Source organism: Corvus kubaryi, unplaced genomic scaffold (genome assembly GCF_017639235.1).
Source record: "Corvus kubaryi isolate FWS band 111438036 unplaced genomic scaffold, C.kubaryi_AGA036_p1.0 37398, whole genome shotgun sequence".
NCBI lineage: Eukaryota > Metazoa > Chordata > Aves > Passeriformes > Corvidae > Corvus > Corvus kubaryi.
In genome coordinates, this window is record NW_024581137.1 from 10,617,246 (window position 1) to 10,641,215 (window position 23,970).

Consider the following 23,970-nt stretch of genomic DNA (forward strand, 5'->3'; position numbering starts at 1 on the left):
ATAGTAGGCTTTGAGATTCTCAAGTGATGCACTAATTCCATGGGGGGGTAAATGAAATACCGAATGGGCTAAATGAAATCCATCATACAAGTAGACAGCATGGCTTGTAGGCAAATATTTGCATATCTTTTTCCTTGCACGTGGCTCTTACCAAGTAGATGGGTGTACTGTCACACAGGGTCAACCCACCAATACAGTACAGGTACTGTAAGTTGTTTTGTTTGTGATTTGTAGTTTTTTTTGGAAGATCCCGAAATAGTGAAGAATACTTGAGTTAGTGATAAGGCCTTCAGAAGTTCTCAGAGCCTCTTCAAAAAGGCTCTGCAAGTCCCATTTTTAAAATTAAACTATTTTTAGGATTTGAAGACGTAATTTAAGTATCCAGTGTGGTAATAGTGAAGAAGTTCCTGATTTTTCTTATTTTTGTAGTAATAATAATAATAATTGTAAACCTTGCTTTGACTTCAGTAAGAACTTAATTCATGCCATACTAAAAATAATCTTGATAAATTCACTCCCTTACATGCATGAACACAATCTTATATATTGTGCTGACTACTAGTGGCAGTATCAGCTAAAAAAGCTTAGAAGAGTAAATGTGATTGTTATTAATTTAGGACTCACATGAGAATAATTCCCTACATCTGCTGTATTACTGTAATTATATACTGTGTTAATATATTGACACCACACTGCATCTTGCACAAAATTGCGCATTATTTTCTTCTTTATAACCAGCTGATTCACCTGCAAATTCATAAACTAATGTAACAGATTTCCCCAGAATAACCACAGTGTGTCTGCTTCCTTACAGCAAATGCATTATATAGTTACAGGGAACTTTAAAGCTGGGAATGTGGAGTTTACACTGACTTCCATCAGTGGAATAAACCCAAACGTTTGCAGAGTCAACGTGTTCTCTACCCAAGTCATTCAGAACATTTGGTTTCACTTACTGGTTTTGAACATTGTTTGCCATCTGTATCCTACCAATAATTTATTTTTGCAATAGATGTTAAAAAGGAAAATGCAGGAGACAGTATTGAAGAGAAAAACACATGCGCATGTGTGAATATCTTCTTTGAAATAGTCTGTTTCTTTCAACTGATGGTTTTCAGTGTTTGAGGGAGGCCTGCCGGTTGGTGTGCCTGAAGATCCTTGTTGCTGGGGTATCCTAAATCTCACTTGACAGTCTTCCTTCAGGCTTTGCATCCCTATTAACTGAGTTGGTCATACTCTTGGGGACCTTGCTGATGGCAGTGGCCCAGAGCTGCAGAGATGACTGAGGGCGGTGGACCTTCTCCTCACGGTGCTGAAGGTACCGTGGTGCTCTGGAGTGCTCTGCACATTTGCAGAGTCTCTCTGCCCAAGCAAATTTCTTTTCACAACTGAAGACTGATCACCTACTGGGCTTGTAGATTAATTTTATTAAGAGGCACATACTGAATCATTAATTTTGACTCATGGCTTGATCTATACTTCTCCTATTCTCTTACAAAAAATAGAAAGATTTTATAAATAGTAAATGAAGTGAAAATGAGATTTAAAATTTAAAATAATGCTATGAAGTATGAGAATCATGTTAGTGTTTAAATAAGTTGGTAATTGGAGGAGACATTTTTTCAAATGTTTATTTTTCAAGCTTTTTTTCTCTCCAATTTTTGATTACCTTTTTTCCCCTTCATTTTAAAATCTGATTAATTTGCTTTGTATATGGTTTCGTAGATGCTCAGCAGATAGTTTACAGCTCTAAATTTTACACTGATGGTACAACTGCAGAAATTTTGTTTGTGCTTTAGGATGTAAAAAAGAAAAATATCACTTCTCAGACAGTCCTGTCAAAGCACAATATTTGAGTGATTGAATCTTCGTTTCTGGCTGTGCAAGCACAGCACTCATTAATGGGAGCAAAGGGAGAACAACCCACCTAGCAATCCATTAATGGGGCTTTGTAGCCCTTCTGTTTATGAGGAAACATAATGAATGACCCATTAGATGATGAAATTACTATGCAGAGAGCCATGGTCCTTTGGGCTTTCCTTAAAGAGGGCTAGTAGGGCATCCAGGGAATCTAGTGACTTGGACTCTATATCTACAAGCAATGCTATATCTGTTGGTGCCAGCAGCTGTGATGGTGAACAGAGATTTCTTGAATTGTCAAAATCTGTGGAAATCAGGACTGTGTTTTGTCACTTAGTCACAAAAATGTAAATTGTGAGCAGAAGTGGGAAGTCCTCAAAGTTCACACAGAAAGAGAGGCAGGATAGCTGGTGTGCCTTACTATTTAATTTCTTACAGTTTATTACAAACGTTTCCTGTATATTTGGCAATGAATTGTTATGGACTGCAATTATGGCGTGAATATGTGCTGTATTTTGATTTGAAATCCATAATGCTGTAACAACAAGATGGTTGCTGATTTATGCATCTGGTTTAATTTTCTGTTGTGAAATAAGATCAAGCTGAAAGGTTTATTTAACGCTTGTAGAGGACTTTTATTTGCAAAAGCACTGACTTTAAATTCTGCCTTTTGATTTCTTCACCATTGCTTCTGTTGATGTCAGTGGAAGCTTCGTGTCTTGTTTGTGTAGGTATCTAGACATGAGCATCTCCTACCACCACTGCTGTTGGCAGCTCTTTCAGCACTGGGCACAAGGCTTGTGTTCCCTGACAGGAATCTCACTGTGTATTACTGCTTTTAAAACACAGTTTGTGCAGTAATTATCACCCTCAGTCAGGTGATAGCAGCATATGAATATGAGCCCAGTTCTTGAGGCCGTTGGTCACCCGTTGATGTGGTTGGGCTTAAGACACTGCAGGTTTAAACACTGCAGGCTTGAAACATTACCCCTCTGGGAATTGTGCAGGCTGGAACATTATTTATTGACAGCTATGAGGTAATGGCAGTGACCAGCTCGGCCACAAAAGTTGCTTCTTAAAATTCTCTTTTTGCACAAGGTGAAGTGACATAAGATACTGCTTTTTGCACAAGGTGAGAACGTGGAACAGCGTTGTAACAGCTTATAAACCTGAAAATGCTGAGCCAGAACCAGTGTGATTTGGATTTTAAAATAAATAAATAAATGTGTGAGTTTAAAGTGGTGAACTAATTGGTACTCTATGATTGTTCTGGAGTATTTTTCCCACTAAATGGTGATGAGATCAACTTTTGTTTAAGCAAAACATCATCAGTCCCCCCCTTTACTGGTTTTGTGTACTGGGAATGAGAAAACTCTTGGGTGTCTCGTTTTGGTTTTGTTTTGTGTTGTGTTTTTTAAGATTTCTACCAGTTTTTCCTTTTCAAGATGGATAGGCTTCACTAAGTGGCAGTGTTGCTGGAGATCCCAGCTACTGAAGGAAGCGAATTAACATACAGTATGGTAATTTGTTTTCCCTGTCCTTCAGTCACAGTGAGGAGAGTCTAAATATTTCAGTGACTGAGACTTTGGATTCCCATTCCTTGCTACACAACAACAACAAAAGCTATTTATAGCAATAACAGTTAGCAGTGATACAGCAGCCTCAGACAGCTATAGGCAGCATCTCACAAATGTTAACTGCTTTTGCACTGAATGCCTCTGTGAAAACAAAGAGCACTGAGAAATAAAGATCAAGGCAAAACCAAAAGAAAGATTTTTTTATTGCTATGTTTTACTTTGCTGGCAGACCAGAGCAAAGGTTTTCTGAACATTTAAAAGATGAAAAAGGTGAAGAATCCCAGAAGCGATTTATCTTGAAGCGAGATAACTCTAGTATTGATAAAGAAGACAATCAGGTTGGTTCTCGGTTCGAGAGTTGCTGAAATTTGTTCTGTTTTTGAAGGTGGGCTGACTGATGTTATTGTTGTTCTTTTGTTGTTGCTCTCCTGCTCCCCTGCCCTTCTGCCCCTCCCCGCCTCCTCTGGCATACATACCACTGTGGGTGGCATCAAGCCCCAGCGTGGCCGCTTCAGCCGTGGCAGTGTGTGGGTTTGCATGGGTGGTTTGCTTGGCGCAGGACTTGCTGCATGCCCGTGGGAGGGGGAATGCCGGTGGCTCCGGGCTGCGTGGAAGGCTGTGTCAGTCGCATTCCTCAATGTCTGGCCTAACTACGGCAGTTGTTACGCTCCCTGTAGCTTCCTTCTTCCGTTGTACCCATTCAGAGTTGGAGTTCAGTATGGAGCAGTGATGAACTGATGTAGCCCAAAAAGGAGAGAGGGAAAAAAAAAAGTAAAAAAAAAAAGCCCCAAATATGTGATGGTGAGGCCAGGTTGATTTTTTTTTTTTTTAAAAAACCGTCCTAAATTAAGTTTTGACCAAAAATAAATGAGGCTCATCTCTTAGTTCCCTTCCTCCTCCTGTGCCCTCACCACCTTTTACTGTCTGTGTAACTTACTTGCTTGTGCATGTACTGTGGCAGACGTTCCCCCCTGTGTTGCCTGTGCCATAACACTACCTTACCTTAGGTGAGCTTGATGAGTAGGGGAGCGCCAGGGAAATGTGTGTGTTTGTGCTGCCTTTAAAAGCAGGTGTTGTGCTGTTGCAATCCAGTGCAAGCTGTGTATGTGGAATAGATGAACAAAAAAAAAATTATCTGAAACGGTTCTGATGTGATTTGCTTTTATGAGAAAATTCTCACAGGTAAGAAGACAGCGTATGCTTTCTTTGCTAGGGTTATATTTGTGGAGGAACCAACCAGTGAGTTTCTTGTTGCCACTTCCCTTCATGTTTTCAGTAAAGGACTGATTTTTTCTTTCCTCTTTTCACCCTCTTTTTCTTTGACTTTCAGTTGTACATAGCAGCCTTGCCAGTTGTGCTGCATCCAAGTTGGCTTTGAAAAGAAACCCCAAGCAATTTCAGGGTGTGGTGACCATGGGGATCAGTCAAAGGAAAGCAGCATGACCTATCTCACCCGGTGCTGGGGTGCAGGGGGAGAAGGAGCAGTCCTTGAAACCCACTTGCCAATGAAGCGTTTCCCTGTGGGGGCTATCTTCTCCACTCCTCCTTCCCATGGCACAGCCATTTCCCACGCTGTGGTTTACCAAGAGGCAAAAATAGCCCTTCTTTTCCCAGCAAAACTTCAGTGGAAGGTTCCTTATGGTGTGAAAATGGTTTAAACTGTTGTGCCGAATATCCGGGACTTCTCCTTGCACACACAGACTTTGTGGGTTTCTTCTAGGGTTTACAGTGTAGCTCTTGCAGCCTAGTTACCCTCTTCCTCAATTTTGTAGGTAGCACACCACTGCCTGCCCTCCTGCTCCTCACAGCTGATACAAGAACCGAGAAATGTTAGCAGTTGAGAACAGTGGCACTTAGACCTGGGGTGAGCACACCCAATTTTAGGATGGCAGGTCCACAAAAGCTGTGCAGAAAGCCTCCTTTTGGCTACCTGCTCTATGAACCCATGTGCAGTATCTAATTGGAAATCCTCAAGCACCCAGTCTTGCAGGGTGCTTTGTGCAGGAATGACAGCTATCATTTTTGTGCTTCATTTGTTTAAGTGAACATTTATTATTCTCAGCTGACAGTTACTTAATGGCAGTTTTTAACAGCTCAACTTATATAACCCTCCTGGTTTTCTTTCTGCTCAGCAAAACAGAATTCTTCCATTTAGAGATGACAGACGAAGTAAATCAATTGAAGAGAGAGAAGAGGAGTATCAGAGAGTGAGGGAGAGAATATTTGCACAAGATGTGAGTAGTTATTTTAATTGCCTCTTTAGTGCCATACCTTCGCCGGTAGTCAGACAGTATTGCCCCCTCCTACAACAACACTGCAGCTGGACTTGCCCTGTGGAGCTGGAGATGACAAAGGAAAGCAGAGGGTGCAAGAGGAGCTTTAGAGGTATGGAGATTTGGCTTCTGGAGAGTGAGGTGATGAGAGTTGCAGGGAGAAGAGTAGAGGAGAGATCAGGCCCAGGATGTTGTCTGGGGAGTGCTTATCCTGTTTCTTTGAATGTCCATGTTCACTTGGCTTAGGTTTACTTCTTTTTTCCTTCTCTTTTGCTAGCCAAAGAGCAGTGATTTAAGTGGACACTCTCAATAACTTCAAATAGCTGTGTTATTTTATATTTTTTTCAAGGTGGATCAAATCTTTATAAGTGTCCTTCTGCAGAGACTCCTCATGGCTTTTGTTTTTTGGGCCAGTGCTGTAGGATCAAGACAATGAGAATAAAGAAAGGGCAGAGGTTAAACATGGAGTTGCATCATTTTTTTGAAATAACTGATTAAAGAACTGTACTTCTACCATCAGAAAGAGTCAGTCATGCTGTTGATGATTATGTTGTAAAAGGAATACGATGAAGCAGACATTATAATTCTTGCCCTTACCAAAAATTCAGAACTTGTACAACAAGGTGTATTGCTAAGGAAAGCATTTAAGTCTGAAACATCTATGAGCAATGTCTGATGTTCCTGAAAAAAAGAAGAAAATCACAATTTGCTATAATACTGATGAGGTAATAAAAGGAAGAAAAAGAAAAAATCAGCATTTTAATGTTCTATCTCACATCTCAGAGGGACTTCTGCAATATAGAGGAATATGGTAATAAATCCAATTAAAACTATTTTTGAAAATCATATTGGGCAGTGTCCTTTTAAATTAAAACTGTTCATATGTTGCAGGGCTAATAGTATTATTATCTGGTTTTGGAGTTGCACACGTCCAGGTTGGGTTTTTTTGGCAGAATACACTGTATAGTTTTAAGATGTGTGTTGTTTCACTTGCTTCTTAGTACATAGCTAGCTACATCTAAATGTTTTTAGTCTCAGTATTTCTTTCTTGGCTGAGATGATTCCAGTTAAAGGAGAGGCCCTTCAGTTTATGTTTTGGTTTCAGCATGTGGGTCTGCTGTAAATACTGTCACAGTCTATACATGGTAGAGTTGCCAAGTTGTTCAAGAGCTCCAAAAGCCTCTTTGCAACAAGTTTCTGATATGAAATATGCAGGTTTTGGCATATTACGAAAGAGGTTACGCAAAACCAAAAAATCTTTGGGTTTTGACGAAGGCTTTAGATGAGGCAAAATGCTAAAAATTACCGAACGGAAAGTCATTACCAAAAAGTCCCGTTTCTGTCACAAGCTGCAACTAGAAATGCCAGGCTGGGAAACAGAGGTGGCTGGAAAAGTGTGCTGAAAGTGGCTCCATAGCGTATTGCCGCTGTCACCTTTAGATATTTCAGTTCTAAAAACAGGCAAGTGGTGAGCATTTGAATTGTCCACAGCAGGAGGTTGTTGTGGTCCATTGGGTTAGCATCTTCGAGTGGCAGGACCTAAGTAACAGTGTGCTTTGTGGCAGGCATTTTAAGTGGAATCAGGAGGGAGCACTTTTAAAGATCAGAAATATTAGATATCTCTCCCTCTCTCTCTCATATCCACTCCTTTGCTCTCTCTCTCTCTGCTATTGCAGGTGTTAGTGAGCATCGTAGTGCAGTGAATTTCAGCAAGCTGTATGTTTAATGTTAACAGCAATCTATGTTTTAGCTGAGCTTTTTTGGGTGGAGCACTCCTTGCCAGATAAAAGGTATTTTTAGGATGATGCCAGTGGTTGTGGTGGTGGACAATGTATTTTTTCAATTTTAGGAAAGAGAAATGGCTTCCTATTATAGATAGTCACTTACTGCATGTAAGACTTTGAAGTTTTAAGGCCCTCTGCAACCATTAATTAATCCAGTTTTCCCCAGGTTTATGTGAGGTAGGTACCTTACCCTTGTTACTCTGCAAATTACAGATGTAGAAAGAGAGTCACAAATGGATTAATCATGTGGTATTTTGTTACCTCTATACTGTTTACACTGCTGTAGTCAAGCATTTATCAGTGTCTTGCTTATGAATCTTAGCAAATGGATCATAGATACATCACTTCTAATTAGAGTATGCATGGAGAGAGCTTGCATGAGAGGTCTTCAAAAGGCAGTCATGAAGGTCAAGAGTACTGCCGTAACTTGTTGCATCCCCCACTCTAAACATGTTTGAGGTACCCAAAACCCTTTAGATAACAGCCCAAGAGTCAGAACTTTAAACAGAATTTATGAGGAAAAGGCAGTCTGGTTACAGGGGCAAAAAATTCCATGCATGTTTTGAGTGCTGTGAAAAATGTCTTAACCTGGACCCCATATACCAACAGAGAGCTCGGCCTGTCCTTCCTTTGATCTTGCAGTACTCTAGTGCACCAGATCTCTTCATTTCCAAGTGGGAAGTTTTTAACAAAATAAGTATTTTCATGAGTAATGCCATCATTATGATAGTCCTTATGATGATTGGTCTGGTATTAGTCAGTTTAAATTATACTTTCTGGCAAGTTTTCCATCTGCTGTGTTGGCTATCACAAATTTTGACAAGGAGAGCTGGAAGTTTTAATGACTCCTGTCTCAGCAAGTGGCAGGGATTGAGAAGCATGTTAGTTTGATATCTTAATAAAAGGATTGGTGAAGAAATGAATAGTTAATAAACATGATCATTCCAGCTCACTGAAATAAGAGCTGCCAAGTGCACCTCAAATTTTTCAGGCTGCTGACAGTAAAAAAGTGCGGACTGTGCTCTGTTATGCTCAAAACTATTTTCAAGGTTATTTTTTAATTGCAAAACTTACAGCCTTCCTTTTTAAAACATGTTTTTATTGGAAATGTAGTTTTAAAACAATTTGTGAATTTTACAGCCAAGTGCACTGGAGCAGAGGACTGGATTGTCTGGGTCTTGCAGAGAAGTTCCTTGTCTGAACTGCTTTAGTTGCCTTTGGGAAGTTGAAAAGTAATTGTCCAAGAAAGAGAAAGATCAACATACAGGAATAAAAAAAGTTGTTAATTCCCTGTGTGTAGATTTAACAGAGGATCCCAAATGCGTGCATAAATGATGCATGAAGTTTGGCTTTTAAGCATGCAGAAAAGTGATTCTAAAGACTAGCAATCAAATTACATGGGGGAAATTTCATTCTTCAAGGTTAGCGCAATATATAACTTCATGAGCCAGAGTCACGCTAGGACCATTCAGGGTTCATGTTCTCTGGCAATCATTCTGTATTCAATGAAAAATGTAGATGTTCTGTTACTTACACAAATGCTAGAATTGCCTGTGGTACACATGGAACTTATTAAAGGAAATACACCATGCTGTTTATTTTCTGTTGTCAACTGTAATGGCTGGTTTTGACTAAGGAGTGTATTCTGAAGAACTAGATCCTTTAGGTACAGTAAGTCACGATTCCTCTAGTTAAGAAAGCTCAGAGAATCTTTATCACTCTCTGATTAAAGAGAGAAACAAGAAATATTTGTAGACGTGGCTTCAGCCTGTTCTATTCCTCTAGTGGGAAGAGATTAGGAAGAAGAGTGCTTAATATTAATAAAAATAAATCAAAGGCATGCCTCATGCTGGCCACCATAAACCTGTAGATACTAAAACTCCTGTACTGGTGTACAGAGACTTTGTGGCTGCAGATCAAATAATAAGCGTTAGTTGGAAGCCTGAGATCTATCACATCTTGTTAACTGACAGGAAAATTACTACCTGATGGTATCCACTGCAGGATATTGCTGCATGTTAGTAGTTATTTGTGTTGGCTAATGTAATTAAAAACAAGAGCAGCATCTCCCAGTTTACCTACTGCATTGGCAGAACTGATGCACGTTTTCCAGTTGAGACTTTAAAAGGTTCTTGAAAATTGGAAAAGTGAATACAAGACATCATTTCTTAAAAAAAAATTAGTAATACAGAGCACCCTAATGGAAATCTTGCATGCAGAGATTTCCAAGAACACTAACTTGTAGGTAATCTTACACAATTTTTTGATCTGGTAGGTTTGTTGTCAGTATGTCCGAAGGTTATACAAGAGCCAGGTGTTTTAAGGATTTTTTTGACAACAGCTGTGCTGGGTGTTTCAGCTTTCCTGGTGCTTTAAATTGAGCACTGTTGATGCTATACATCAGGAAAGTGAGTCCTGACCTTGTAGAGCTAAATTTCTATCCAGAGCTGCTTAGCCATCTGATTTTTAACAATAAGAATAACATAATAAAAAAAGTGCCTGTCTTCTCTGCCTCTCAGCCCCACACCTGTACTGAAGAAAAATTTCCAGGGATTGTGTGGCACTGCGCCAACATCATCAGCCAAGAAGACAAATGGAGTTATTATGGGCTCCGTTTAAAGTCTATAACACACTTGATAGTGGTTCCCATCAAGACACTGAAAATGAAGCAGACCTTTCTGCTTGCTTGATAAAATATAAATCCTATATATTTATTCTGCTTTATGCCCCAGTCTGTTTTAAAACTTTAATAAAATAAATATTGACAGGTACATTACATGCCCCTTTGCTTTTGTAACTTTGTGGGTACACAGACCAGTACTCTGGTCTAAGCAAAGGTTTTTCTGTAAGAGTAGCTGTAATCCTGTGCTTTGGAATGGGACTGCACAGAAGTCAATGCACAGATGTCCATCATGAAACTCGAGAAGAAGACACAGCCCCACAGCTGAGGTTGTACAAGCCCGTGGGGTGATTTCACTATGCTTTTTGGGGCTTTTTGCTTCAGCATAGTTAGACTATGCTGAAGTCTGTACAGCCACATTTGGGAATGAAACCTGGTACCTGAGTAAGGTACGTAAAATGAGAGAAGACAAAGTGTTGTAGTTGTACAAAGGATCCCGGTGATTTTAGGTGAAACGGTTTGTATCTGCTCTCAGCCTGGGGTGAAACCCTAGGTCTGCTGTAGCTGGTGGGAATTTGGTTCTTGGCAATGGAGAACTTGCTCATGATGTCCTGAGGCTTTGTGCTAAAGAGAAACGTACTTGCCCCTGATGCAGCCCAGAGCCTTTCAAATTTAGCAGGAGTGCAGGGTGGGAGCTCGCCTGGGAAGCCCACAGACCTGTCAGCTGTTCCCAATGTGGATTCTGAGTGGGTGAATTACACTCTAATGAGAAATTGCATTGTCATCTCAGGGATAAATTTCTTCCTTTTGTAAACTGATGGGATAGCGCTGGCTGTGGTGCCAAGGGAGAACTTTGTCCAGGCGTCAGCTGGAGCATTAGGAATGAGCAGGGTGTTTGGTCAGCACTCTTTCGAGTGGGTCATTAGCTCACCCTTTTCAAAACAGACGCATCCAAAATCTGGGCCTATCCCGTACTGTTAAAATTTGACAGAGTTAATGATGGCATTTTATTATTCTTTGGGCTGAGTCCTGTTATTACAGAAGTAATGGGCATGATCTCTGGTGCCTTCCTCCCTTTGCCTGCCTTTTGTTTAAATTCAGTGCAAGTACTGACTATTCTTTCTTCTGTGCCTCATCGAGATATAATCCAGTGACAGCTACGAGCCGCTTTGTGTAGCGAACATGAAATAGGAGGGAAATAAAAAAATCAAAGCGGGAGAATTATTCATGGGAAATTGAGCATAGCTTCATTTCTCTGCATAAAAAATTAAGTAATTCTGAAAGAATTATACGCTTGCCCATAGGATTTATTTCTTCTGAGCCCTTCACCTTTCTTGGGATCTAAGTCCTCCAGCAGAGAGCCTTCTTGCTGTGATTGTTGTTAATATTATTATTAAGAAGGTTATTATCATTTTATATCTCAGTGTTCCCTCTCCAACTGTAAAATATGAAGTCACACACTATTTCTAAGTACTGCAGTATCTTCTCTCCCTCTGAGGAACTTTGTCAATTCTGCATGCTTTCCTTCTGTTTGTCCTTCCTACCTACAGCTCTGTGCTATCTTGCAGTTTTATTTTGAGGTGGTAGGCCAGACCAGTGGAACCTTATGTTATGCAGGAAAAACATTTTTCCCCTTCAGATTGCCAGTATTTTGCACATACTGCCTTCTTCAGATCTCTTGACTGAGAAGTTTCAGTTTGTTCCCAAACTGAGACACCTCATTGGCAATGTGTTGTAATGCATGGAATTTATTTTACTGGCCTGACCTTATTCTTGACCTTTTTTCCCCTCTTGTCCTCTGCAAATGCAAATGATGCATGAATTGAAATCCCCTTAAGCCTGAGCAGGGGAGGTAATTCTAAAATCAAGGAAGAAATTGGAACAGCAGAGCATATCTAGAACGTCTGATACAATGCCTTTTTTATTTTTCAGTCAGTTTGCTCCCAGGAAAACCTTTTTGTGGAAAACAGGTAAAAAATAGCTTTATTTTGTGTGTGTGTGTTAAACTTAGCTGTTTCTCTTATTTTTTGTCTATCTATAGTTCTATAGTCATTTATCCTAATGTGAAGACTGTTGAGCAAATTTGTAATCCTTATTATCTGCAGTGGTTTTGTGCTTTAAGAGGGGGTAATAGAGCTTGCCTTGCAGTATGGTATCCAAGCAGATAAAGTATTGCTGCTGCTTTCCTGAGGCTTGCATTTTGATTTTAAAAAAGCTGATTGTGGGAGAGAGGGGGAGCCACCTAAGCTTTCATTTTGAATGACCATTCTGTCTCTGGAGTGCCTTTAGAATTTAACTTATTGATCTTTAAAAAGCACTCTAGCAGTGGCTGGATGACGGTATTTATGAAACACCAGACTTGAGTTTCTGTTGTTTAAGCTGCTCTCCTGTGGGACTGAGCAGCAGCATTGACATCACTTGTTGCTTGTGAAGGCTCACAAGTTCCTGCTTTACTGCTGCAGTGTAGTAATGAGATAGTGATATTTTGGTAATATTTGAGCTCACTGTTACTTTGCATTACTGCGTGATAGTTCTCGTGAATTTTATTTTTGTCGTGTTAAATCCACTCAAAGCAAAGGGAAGAGGAAACTGTGTTTAAGATCTACAACATATGAAATGCTGGCTCCATAACAGCTGTAAATTAGCTTAACTGTGTTGAAAATCTTAAAAAGTGTGCACCTTTATCGCAGATAAGGATTTTAACCAAAAGTGAGAATTCCATTGGTGGGTGTTTGAGCAGTGCTGACCCAAGTCTGTCCTGCACAGGTTTTAAAACTGTTTATCACCCTCTTGAATAAGGGGAAGCTCTCTCTCACAGTATTTTGTTCTCTGTCCATCCTTACATATGTCAGATGCATTTATGGGTGAAGCTGTTCCCATAGAAAATGACTCCACAGTAATGGTACAAACCAGCTTTTCCGATGGACACTTCTGTAAGTGGAACGAGGGAAGGCCCTCGGGAGATCATGGCCACTGTCATCTAACCACCTCATATTCTGAGGGCCAAGGATAATTCCTCAGCTGCTGCTTCTGTGTTGTGACTGTGTTTTATCAAAATAAATCAAAATTGCAACAGAGGAACCCATAAAGCAAAAAGCAGATGCTCCCATAAACCTGTTTCTCCCTCTCAGGAGAGATTGGGACGACAAACATGACGCAGTTGTTCACTTTTCCAAGTCAGCATGGAAAGCACTCAGAGGCTGTGCTGCCACGGGTAGGGTGGGTACCTTTATGGGATAAACCATGACCTCCATAGCCAGGCCTCCCCTGGTTTATGCATTCAATCCCACACCTGTGTGCAGGAGAATGTGGTCAGTTCTGGTATTTGCACATGGTTTGCTGTCCTTGAACCCATGAGCTGACTGACCAGCCCAGTGTGAGGATGCATACCTAAGTGGAGACCAGTAGAAGTCCAGGTTGGAAATTGTACTGCCTGCATTGTTGCTGTCCTGAGGGAGACTTCAGCTGCGTTCTGCAGAACACTGCTTTTTCTTGCTGCATGCCCTACAGCCTTTGATCAGGTGAAGCACTTAAACTTGTACTTAGCTCCATGCACATGAGCAATCCTTTTGATTGGCTGTGTTGAAAGTTAGGTATGTGTTAAAGTGCTTTGCCTTTCTTTTGCGTCAGAGGATCTGAGCATTTCTCCGAGCTGCAAAGACTTCCAAGCGACTCAGCAAGTACTTAAAATTACATATGCAGTATTTTGCTGGCTTGCATTTTTTATGTTCTTATTAGGTGATATTCTTATGAATTTTCCTTTGGATGTAGATGTATGGTTCCTTAGCTTCTGAGAATTACCTTGCTCGGTGACAGGAAATGCTAATGGTCTTCAGCCTCCCTGGCTGATGTTTCTTATGTTCAGTTGGCTGTGTACAGCTATGGGAGAGGGAGGAGGGGGCAATTTTAGCATTGTTTATTTAAACTGAATCTAGCACGAATTGAAAGATGTATCTAGAAATTAAATACAGCTTTACAGATCAGATAAATCTGAATTACCGTGTTTGTTAGCATAATCTTTCTTTTCATTTTTCAGTAGGCTGTTGGAAGACAGTAGCGTATGCAATGATACGCATAAGAAAAGACAGCTGTTTAGGTTTGTATGAATTTTATTTAATATTTATTTCCCAGTGCATCTCATTTGTGATTCTATCTATGTCCTTGCCAAGGGACACCTTGACATGTGTGGGAATGTCAGTTTGTTGGTTGGAAAGGAGCACGGAGAACAGAGTTCTATCCCACTCTTCCCATGTTCTCTGAATGCAGAGGTAACAACAGGACCCTTTTCTTCGGTTTTATGGATCGCTGCCTCAGAAACCATGTGAGATTTTCAGCTGCCTGGCTGCTCAGGCTATTTGGGAGAGACTAGTGGTAGCTCATTTTTGCTCAAGCATATATGACAGGCACGTTTCACAGACTTGTGCCCAGACTGACCTTTTTTCCTTTTGTTGGTTTGTTAAAAGCTGAAGTACATTGAGGCAAAACTGATTGAAGTTCCCTTATCTGAAGTACCTATGTTTTGAAACTTTTTTCTGTGAACTTTGTCTTCCCAACTCCAATTCCTTCCGCAAAGAGAACATTCAGATGCATCTCATATCCCAAACAGCATCCCAAGCCAACGGGAAATGAGTAAGAGTCAGTCCCTATTTTCATGGAGAGCAGCTCTACCAGCTGATACACCAGATCAGAGGAAGACTGAATCTGGTGCTGACAGTGTTCTTCTGAGAGTTTTAGAAAGGTTGTCTTCCCCCACCACGAGCTCTCACAGGTTCAGTTCAGATCAACCAGGCTGCTCTAAAAGTCAGTCAGCTGCCACAAGTCTTAAGCAGAGGAGGATGAAGGAATGGATGCTTTCAGAAGCATGTTTGTCATCTATTAAGGCACATGGACAGCCAGGCAGAAAGCACTAGATGTCTGTGTGCATTGGGGTTTGCATATGTCACTTCAAACCTATATCATTTATATTACATAATTTTTTACTATGAGGAGAAAAGGATGTGTGAGGAAAAAATTTGGTATGTGGTTGCTGAGTCTGCATGTCATCACAGCAGGCACAGAGGAGATGGAGAGATTGCACCAGATAAGGAACAGTGCTGGAGCATCTGCATCTGCACCCCATGACCACAGGCAGCAGGCAAAAAACTCTCCTCCTTGCTTTGAGTTAGCCTTGATGATCTGAGAGTCTTGGACTGGGCATGTAGGATTTAGGAGGTGTCTACTAACACAATCTTAATAGCTAATACCTGTTTGAGTTTGGGGAACTAAAAGAAATTTTTTGTAACCCAAAACCACAGAAAACAGGGATACAATAGCATTCTGTTTCTCTCCCTCTTTTTCACTAGAATATAAATACAAGAGAATTGTTAGCATCTAAGCACAAGAGTACAAAAGAGTCTGTAAATAATATACATTGGGTTTTTTTCTTCCTGATTAAATCTTAAAGGAGGATTTCTTTTTAAAATCTTTTTCCTTTTTTGTGTTGTTGCTTCTGTGCTGTTTCTCTTCATGCTTACCCACTGTATGGGTCTAGCAAAGGTCAGCAGGTTTATACTTCTGATCACATCTGAGAGAGGCTCTGTTACAGGCAAGGAATGCAACAGCCTGATCCCATCTTTAACATGCTGCCTCCTTCATGTCCCAAGTGACACAGCTCAGCAGGTTCTCCAAATAAAAAGCAGGAACCAAGTCCATAAGGAAAAAGGGGACCAAAAAAAATTAAATACAGTCCAATCCTTTTGATTTGTAGAAAGAGCTTTGAGCCTGCAAGCTATTATACTGTAATATAAGACACAGGAGTGGAAAATGTCTTTTAAAATCCTTCCAAATACAGTGTTATGAGCATCACTTGGGATAACAGTCAGAGTGCACAAAGCCGTGGTAGGCGTTTTGGTTTTGTCATTTTAGCAGTACTGTGTAAGTAGTTTCCCATGAATAAGCCAAATTCTGATCACAGTTTGCTGTGTTTTTGCTCACAGTACACTGGGTTCTCTGCAACTGTTCAAGGACAGTCTCTACCCAGAGAACTTCACGATTATTGTATGCAGTGGGGAAATAAACCAACTCCTGGGTCTCTAAGTGAAGCATCAGCAGTGAAGAGATTGGGGTCACACTGAGAGGACACATGTTTAGGGAAGGCTTTGGATGACCTCTCAAAGCTGATAATGACTGGGAGCAAGGTGCAATAGAAATAAGGATATGAAGATAAAGGTAGAGTGCAGGTGAAGTTGGTGAGAAAAACATCATAGGGGATGGGGACAGCAAAGTGAGAAGTAGTGAGGGGCTCGCTGAGGGAAGAAAACACTCGACAGGCAACAGAAATGCTATATCAGTGCTGTGTAATACTGCTGTGTCAGCCCCATCTGGTGAAGTGCTGTGAGGAGATACCCAAAAGGGGAGGGTGATAAGTGCTGTGCATATAAAAAGGGTATAGCAGTGTTTATGTGCTGAAGGCAGATAAGTATGGGGGTGAAATCCCATTTCAGACATGCTTTTGTAAAGGCAGAGTATTTCCTTTTTCTTTATTAGGGTCGCTGCAGGGTACCCAAAGATAGACTCTGCCTTGACATGGTTTTATTTGTGTATAAATCTTTGTTTCATGATGTCTGTAGGGGTAACAGAGACAGCATCGGGAAGACATCTGGCAGTCGACAGAGCAGTACAGAGAACGAATTAAAGTGGACAGACCACCAGAGGCCATGGAGCAGCACAGACTCGGACAGCTCAAATCGGAATTTGAAGCCAGCCATAACAAAGACAGCCAGTTTTGGTGGGATAACCGTCCTAACAAGAGGAGATAGCTCATCAAGTAACAGAAGTACCGGCAAACTGTCTAAAACAGGTAGCTAGTACTGTATTGGGTTCACAGTGCTTCTTGTTGTGTGCTGATAAATGGCTGTGCTGGTGCTTGTCTGAGTATGGTCTGTCACCGAGTGGTTTGGGTTGGAAGGCACCTTCAGAGAGCATGTAGTCTGACCCTCATGGTTGGACTAGATGGTAAGATACATCAGCAGTTTTGTTTTCTTTACACAGGAGATGTGTATGTCCCTCTATGGATGCTAGTATCTGGGTACCTGCTCCTGAGCTTTTAGGGGTCAAGAAAAAACACTGTGCCTGAGGTTTGAAAATCATAGGAGAGGTAGGCTTTCCCTGGAGTATAGCATGTGCACACCCTATTGAGCACCATCTGCACTTGTAGCCTGAAAAGGTGGTATTCCTTTCAGAGAAAGCACAGATTTTACCTTTTTATTAATCCTGATATTTTTGAGTTGTGAATAATTAAATGTCAGATATCTGAGGAGAAATACAAGAACATTTTGTTGTCATTGCTAAAATGCAGCCCATCTGTATTTTGCAGTACAGCCTCTGCCTTGTTGCTGGCAGTTGAGGCTGTGGTGGAAGCAAGCAGACATGGTGGATTCACAGAGGTCCTGCAATCTCTCCATTTTTCGGTTTAGTTCCCATTAAATGAAAGCATCATTTAAAGAGACTATGAATCTGGTGGGAATTCTGCATTTATTTGCATTAACTTCACGACTACATTAACATGTGAGTGAGCCACAGGGTCTGGATCTAAGTAATTTCAAGCTATGCTATTAAGCTGTTCTATTATACTTTAGGTTAAAAGTGCATAATAAGTAATGAGGCCATCAGATGATTCCATCAGATTGGTTCAGTTGATACCTATAGTACAGGACAAATGGTAATCAATACTTAGCACTTAGTGCTCTTTCAGCTTGAGAGTGTTTTATGGATGGTTCTTAATTTACACCCAGTTTATCAAACGTGGGTTGGTCAGATTTCATTCCTATCCTGCAAATTTTACTGTAGCTTTTGTATGCTGGGGAATGGAGTTTCCAGAATAAATAAATAAAACCTTTGACATAGTAATTACATTTTGGATCTCTGGATGTTGAGCGTAGTTTAAAATTTTAAACAATCGTAAAGCCAGAGTTGAAAAGACCTTTAAGGTCATCAAGTCCAACCATTAACATAACATGGTCAAGTGCACCCCTAAACCATGCTCTCATGTGTCTTAAATACCTCCAGGGATGGTGACTCAGCCGCTTCCCTGGATATAGTCTGTTACAATGCTTGACAATTTTTTCAGTGAAGAAATTTTTTCCTAATATCCAACTTAAACCTCTCCTTGTGAAACTTGAGGCCATTACCTCTCATCCTGTCACTTGTTACTGAGAGGAGAGGAGAGAGGAGAGGAGAGCCCCACCCTGACCTTCCTACAACCTCCTTTCAGGTAGTTGTAGGGAGCGAAAAGAACTCTGAGCCTGAGCCTAAACAACCCCAGTTCTCGTCAGACTTGTGCTCCAGACCCATCACCAACTCTGTTGCCCTTCTCTGGACACGCCCCAGCACCTCAATGTCCTTCTTGCATTGAGGGATCCAGAACTGGACACAGGATTTGAGGTGTGGCCTCACCAGTGCAGAATGGAGGGGGATGATCACTGCCCTGGTCCTGCTGGTCACGCTATTGCTGATACCGGCCAGGATGCCACTGGCCGCCTTGGCCACCTGGTAACACTGCTGGCTCATATCCAGCTGGCTGTTGACCAACACCCTCAGGTCTTTTTTCCACTGAGCATTCTTTCCCAGGCCTGTGGTACTACATTGTTGTGACCCAAGGGTAGGATCTGGCACTTCGTCTCATTGAATGTCATAAAATTAGCCTCAACCCATTGCTCCAGCCTGTCCAGATCCCTCTGTAAAGCCTTTTAACCCTCCAGCAGATCAACACACCCTCCCAGACTGGTATCATCTGCAAACTTCCTGAGGATGCATTTGATCCCCTTGTCCAGATCATGGATAAAGACATTAAACAGGACTTGGCCCTAGGGAACACCATTTGTGATCAGCTTCCAACTGTGTGTAACTCCATTCACCCTCACTCTGGACCTGGCCATCAGCCAGGGTAAACTGTACACCCATCCAGGCCATAAGCAGCCAGATCTTCAAGGAGAGTCCTGTGAAAAACAGTGTTGAAAAACAGCTTTCCTGAAGTCCAGGTAGACAACATCCGTAGCCTTTCCCTCATCCACTAAGTGGGTTACCTTGTCATAGGAGATTGTGTTGGTTAAGTAGGACCTGCCTTTCCTAAACTCATGTTGACAGGGCTCTATTGCCTGGTTGTCCTGTATGTGCCGCTAATGGTACTGAAGATGATCTACTCCCTAAGTTTTCTCACACCAAGGTCAGACTGACAGGCCTCTAGTTCCCCAGAACCTCCTCCCGGCTTTTCTTGTATGTTGGCATCACATTTGCTGGCTTCCACTCAACTGGGACATCCCACTGGGACTGCTGATAGATGATGAAAAGTGACTCAGTGAGCACTTCCACTGTCTCCCTCAGAACCCTTGGGTGGATCCCATCTGACCTCATAGACTTGTGTGTGTCTAGGTGGTGTAGCATATCACTAACTCTGCCCTTGGATTATGGGGGTTTCATTCTGCTCCCTGTCTCTGTCTTCCAGCTCTGGGGACTGGGTACCCAGAGAACAGGTCTGGATATTACAGACTGAGGCAAAGAAGGCATTAAGTACATCAGCCTTTTGCTCCACCTTTGTCACTGTGTTTCTCCCTGCAACCAATAAAGGATGGAGATCCTATTTAGCCTTCCTTTTGTTGCTAATGTATAAAAACATTTTTGTTGTCTTTTACAGCAGTAGCCAGATTAAGTGTTAGCTGAGCTTTGGACTTTCTAATTTTCTCCCTGCATAACCTTTTTTTTTCCCTGAGCCAAGCTGGCTGTGTTCCATGCTGGCCTGTCTTTTAGCACATGGTTACAACCTGCTCCTGTGCCTTAAGATTTCCTTCTTGCAGAATGTCCAGCCATCCTGGACTCCTTTGTCCTTCAGGACTGCTTCCCAAGGACTCTATCAGCCAGTTGCCTAAACAGGCCAAAATCTCCCTCTGGAAGTCCAAGGTAGCCAATCTGCAGACCCGTCTCCTTACTTTTCTGAGAGTTGAAAACTGTCTTTTCATGATCACTGTGCCCAATAAAGCCTCCAACCATCACATCACTCACAAGTTCTCTGTTCACAAAAACCAGGCCCAGTAGGGCACCTTCCCAAGCTGGGTCCCTCCCCAGCTGTGACAGGAAGTTATCTTCCATGCACTTCAGTCTGTTTCCTCACTGCTGTGTCGTATTTCCAGCAATTATCTGCTAAGTTGAAGTCATGTACGAGAACAAGGGCCAGTGATTATGAAACTTCTCCCAGCTGCTTATAGAATATTTCATCTGCTTCTTCATCCTGCTTGGGTGGTCTATAACAAACTCCCACCATGACATCTGCTTTGTTGGCCTTTTCTCTGGTTTCTACCTATAAACACTCAACCCTTTCATCACCATTGTCAAGCTCTAAATAGTCAAAACACTCTCTAACATACAAGGCATATCCCACCACCCCTCCTTCCTTGTGTATCCCTTCAGAGGCATTTCCAGCCATCCACTGCAGCGCTCCACTTGCGTGAGTCATCCCACCCATGTTTCCACCAGGTGATGGTAACTGTGTCACAGCTATCCTGCTGTGCGGTTGCTTCCAGCTCCTCCTGTTTGTTCTGCGTGCTATGTGCATGCAGGTGCAGATGCCCTTAAGCTGGGCTATTGATCCTGCCCCCTTTTTGTGGGAAGAAGCCATAATTCCTACTGATCATTCTCAGGCACTTCCATCATTTATGACAGATCAGTAACCTTTTTGTCTTCACTGCCACATGGATCTCCATCCCCTGCCTCCACTGGGATTTCAGACCAAAGAATCTCACTAGCACACCATCCCTTAAATACTGGTGTGCTGTATTACATCCCTTTCCCTTTCCAAATCTAGTTTAAAGACCTGATAACTCCTCTGCAAAGATACTTTTCCAAACCCTTTGAGACAGGTCTACCCTGTCTGTCACCAGCAGGCCTGGTGTTCTATAAACCAACCCATGATAAAACCCCAAAAATTCTGTCAATGACACCAGGCTCAGAGTCTGTTCTTAATCTGCTGGCTCTTCTTTCATCAGTTCCTGCAACTGGAAGGACAGAGGAGAACACTCCTTTTCCTCTTGATCCCTTAACCAACCACCCCAAGGCTTTGAAGTCTCTTGATTGCCCATGGACTTTTTGTTGGGACTTCATTGCTGCCTACCTGAAAAATCAGTAATGGTTAATGATCCATAAAGCTGTATCATGGTAAAAAGTTTTCTTTTCACGTCTTTAACCCAGCCCAAGGAGGCAGCAGACGACCCCAAGAAATGAGTCAATCAGTGTGTTGGGCCCTCTGTTCCCTTCAGAAGGGAATCTGCTGTGACCATGACCCATCCTTTTTCCTTTATGGAAGCAGTTTTGATGCAGGGTGTAGTCAGAATTAACCTCCAACCAAGTGAACCACCATCCTTGCTGTTGTTTGGTTCCACTTTCAGAGCCTCACATCTGTTATCTCAGGGCACCTGGGACAGTGAGATAATCACAGAGGAGACCTGCCTGCTGTGCTAGGCAGGAACTTGTCACCATTGCCCCCTGTCCCCTCATCACTCTGTTCAGCCAGGTGGAGAGATGACAGAATCCTCCCTATCATGTGTTCTGTATGCCTATGGGATCTGCCCTGGAGAAGGCAGGGGGCAATTTCAGTGGGTATGTAGTTTTGAAACTACACTCTCATGTATTTTTTATTTGAATATAGACTGAATAGGCTATACAGTGGGGCTTGAAGTATAGAATACAATGGTTTCAATTCCAGATTTCTTTGCCTCCAATGACTATTTCAATAGCATCAGGACTGAATTTGATGTACAAGAATTAGGGAGGAGTCACGGGCTCCTGCTGTACTTTTTTTTGTATCATTCTACCTTCAGTAGAGTGCAGGTAAATGTATTTTTCTGCAGCATTGTGCTGCAGAGGTGCAAAGCATTTAAAATAGTGTCAGGGAAATCCAGTTTGGAGGAGACATCTAATTGCAAGGGCAATATTTTTAAGAAGCCATTTTAGTGTTAAAATCAAGCATAGTAAAAAGGATGCACTTAGGAAATGTATTAAAGGAGAGACTTGTGGAGTATGCCAATACTTGTAAATGCATCTGCACTCTGTAGGCACCAAACCCCAAATTGCTTTCAAATGAAATCTCTTACAATACATTTTTAAAACATCAGTGATATTAAAATTCCATGCTCTTTTTAAAGTGCTTTGACTTTTAGTAAGGAATGTGTTTAAACTGGAAAGCTAGCCGAGGCACAGAAATAGTAAAAGAGAAACAAGATAAAAAGAAGAGGTGGGGAAAAAGAGCAAGACTGGATGTCAAAACAAACGTACACCTTCAAAGCCAGGACACGAAGTCAGTTAGCCTGAGAAAAGTCGTAAGAACGGATGTCCTAATCACTATTTCTAACCTTCTCTCCAAAATGCTATTGAATGGCATTAAAGCAGAAAAAAAAACCAGTTCAAAAACAGTAGGGAAATTTGTCTGGATAAAGTGTTTTCCCTTTACCAAAAAATAGCTAAGTGCATTCATAGAATAGTCAAAGTCCCCATGTGCTACTTGCATTTTCTAAGGTGCATTAGGTACTAAGCGATACTTGATAGTACGCAAAACGTGCACAACCTTCATTACTCTCTACTTGTGCCATAGGCAGCCCAGGTGTTCTGTAGCTCACTAGACATTTAAAGGTTGATAGTGTTTTCATTTTGGGTGATTTTGATTATTTTTGTTTTCTTGTCTTCACTACAGTAGTTGAAGTGGAATTGCAGAGGTGTTGTTACCCATGTTAGACATGCTGCCCTGGTAACGTGGCAGAGCCTGCTAGGCACCGATTCTGTCCCAGTTCTCCTACAGAAAGTACTAGACTTTTCTCTGAAGAATTTTATGGTTCACAGTAATGAATTTAAAATATTTTTCTCTTGCATATAATTTGTATGAAAGCAGCATGAAGTCATTAGCTGGTCAAAATGTTCCTCATTGGCTGAATGATGGAAAATATTTATGGTCTCTTTAAATATGAAGATTATTCCATATATATATGGCCGTCATCCAGAAGCATTGTTAAGCACTCTTCTTGAGCACAGGAGTATTAAAATTTTCAGGATTTTCACAGAAGGCTCACAGCTGCTTTCGACAGGGTATACGGTGATGCAATATTAATGTTGTAGCCTTTCTAGATCACTTTTCATATTGTCACCAAAGTTAAATGTTCTGCCCCTAACCTGTGGTAAATCAGTAATTAATGGTACATAGCAAACAAGCAGAAACTGAAGCACAAAAAGATGTTATCTTGCCCTTAGGCAAGAGATCACAGAACGTGCTGTTCTCTGCAGTAGAGTCCAGTAGTGTCAATTAGTCTTAGACTTTATTGCATTCAGCTGCACAGGAATTGGAGCTTAGCACAGGAATTCTGTTACATCATTTTTGCAAACTTCACAAAAGGGGCTGTTTGAAACCTATTACATGGTTATCTTATTGGTTCTGATGGTTATTTTCATGCACCTGTTGATCGTTTAGAGTACCCTGTTCTACTGAAAAACACAGATTGTACACTGCAAATAAAATTTCCTTCACTGTTATTCTGTAGCTCAGTAGGTACAAAGAGACATGTTCTAAGCTGTAATTCAATATCGAGTGGGGAGTTAATAATTTAACAAATTTCAATCAGATTGCATTCCTTCTACTTAGGACATCATACAAAGTGTTGGTTTGTTTAGCTTTCTAGTAATATAGTAGACTTTCCAGGGCTGACTAAGAGTGGTAAGTGAAATAGTTGTCCCTGTAGGGGTACAATGATGTACCTGTTCAGTCTGTAACACCGAAAAAGAGAAAATCTAGCACATCAACTACCATGTTATTGTCACTGACACATTGCAACAGGTTTTAGCAT

The 23,970-nt window shown here is 41.4% G+C and overlaps 1 protein-coding gene across 38 annotated transcripts in view; it reads left to right on the forward strand.

The window, feature by feature from the left end:
* The window catches only part of ARPP21 (cAMP regulated phosphoprotein 21), a 142,498-nt gene that overhangs the window by 61,198 nt on the left and 57,330 nt on the right, over positions 1-23,970 (forward strand). For 17 of the 38 annotated variants that reach the window (XM_042043941.1, XM_042043936.1, XM_042043943.1 and 14 more), the window contains 5 exons: positions 3,667-3,775; positions 5,570-5,671; positions 12,047-12,084; positions 14,151-14,210; positions 16,723-16,955. In XM_042043941.1, coding sequence (XP_041899875.1) covers positions 3,667-3,775; positions 5,570-5,671; positions 12,047-12,084; positions 14,151-14,210; positions 16,723-16,955 — 542 coding nt within the window. The remainder of the gene's footprint in view (positions 1-3,666; positions 3,776-5,569; positions 5,672-12,046; positions 12,085-14,150; positions 14,211-16,722; positions 16,956-23,970) is intronic. The other 21 variants (XM_042043971.1, XM_042043945.1, XM_042043953.1 and 18 more) reach the window with 8 other exon arrangements.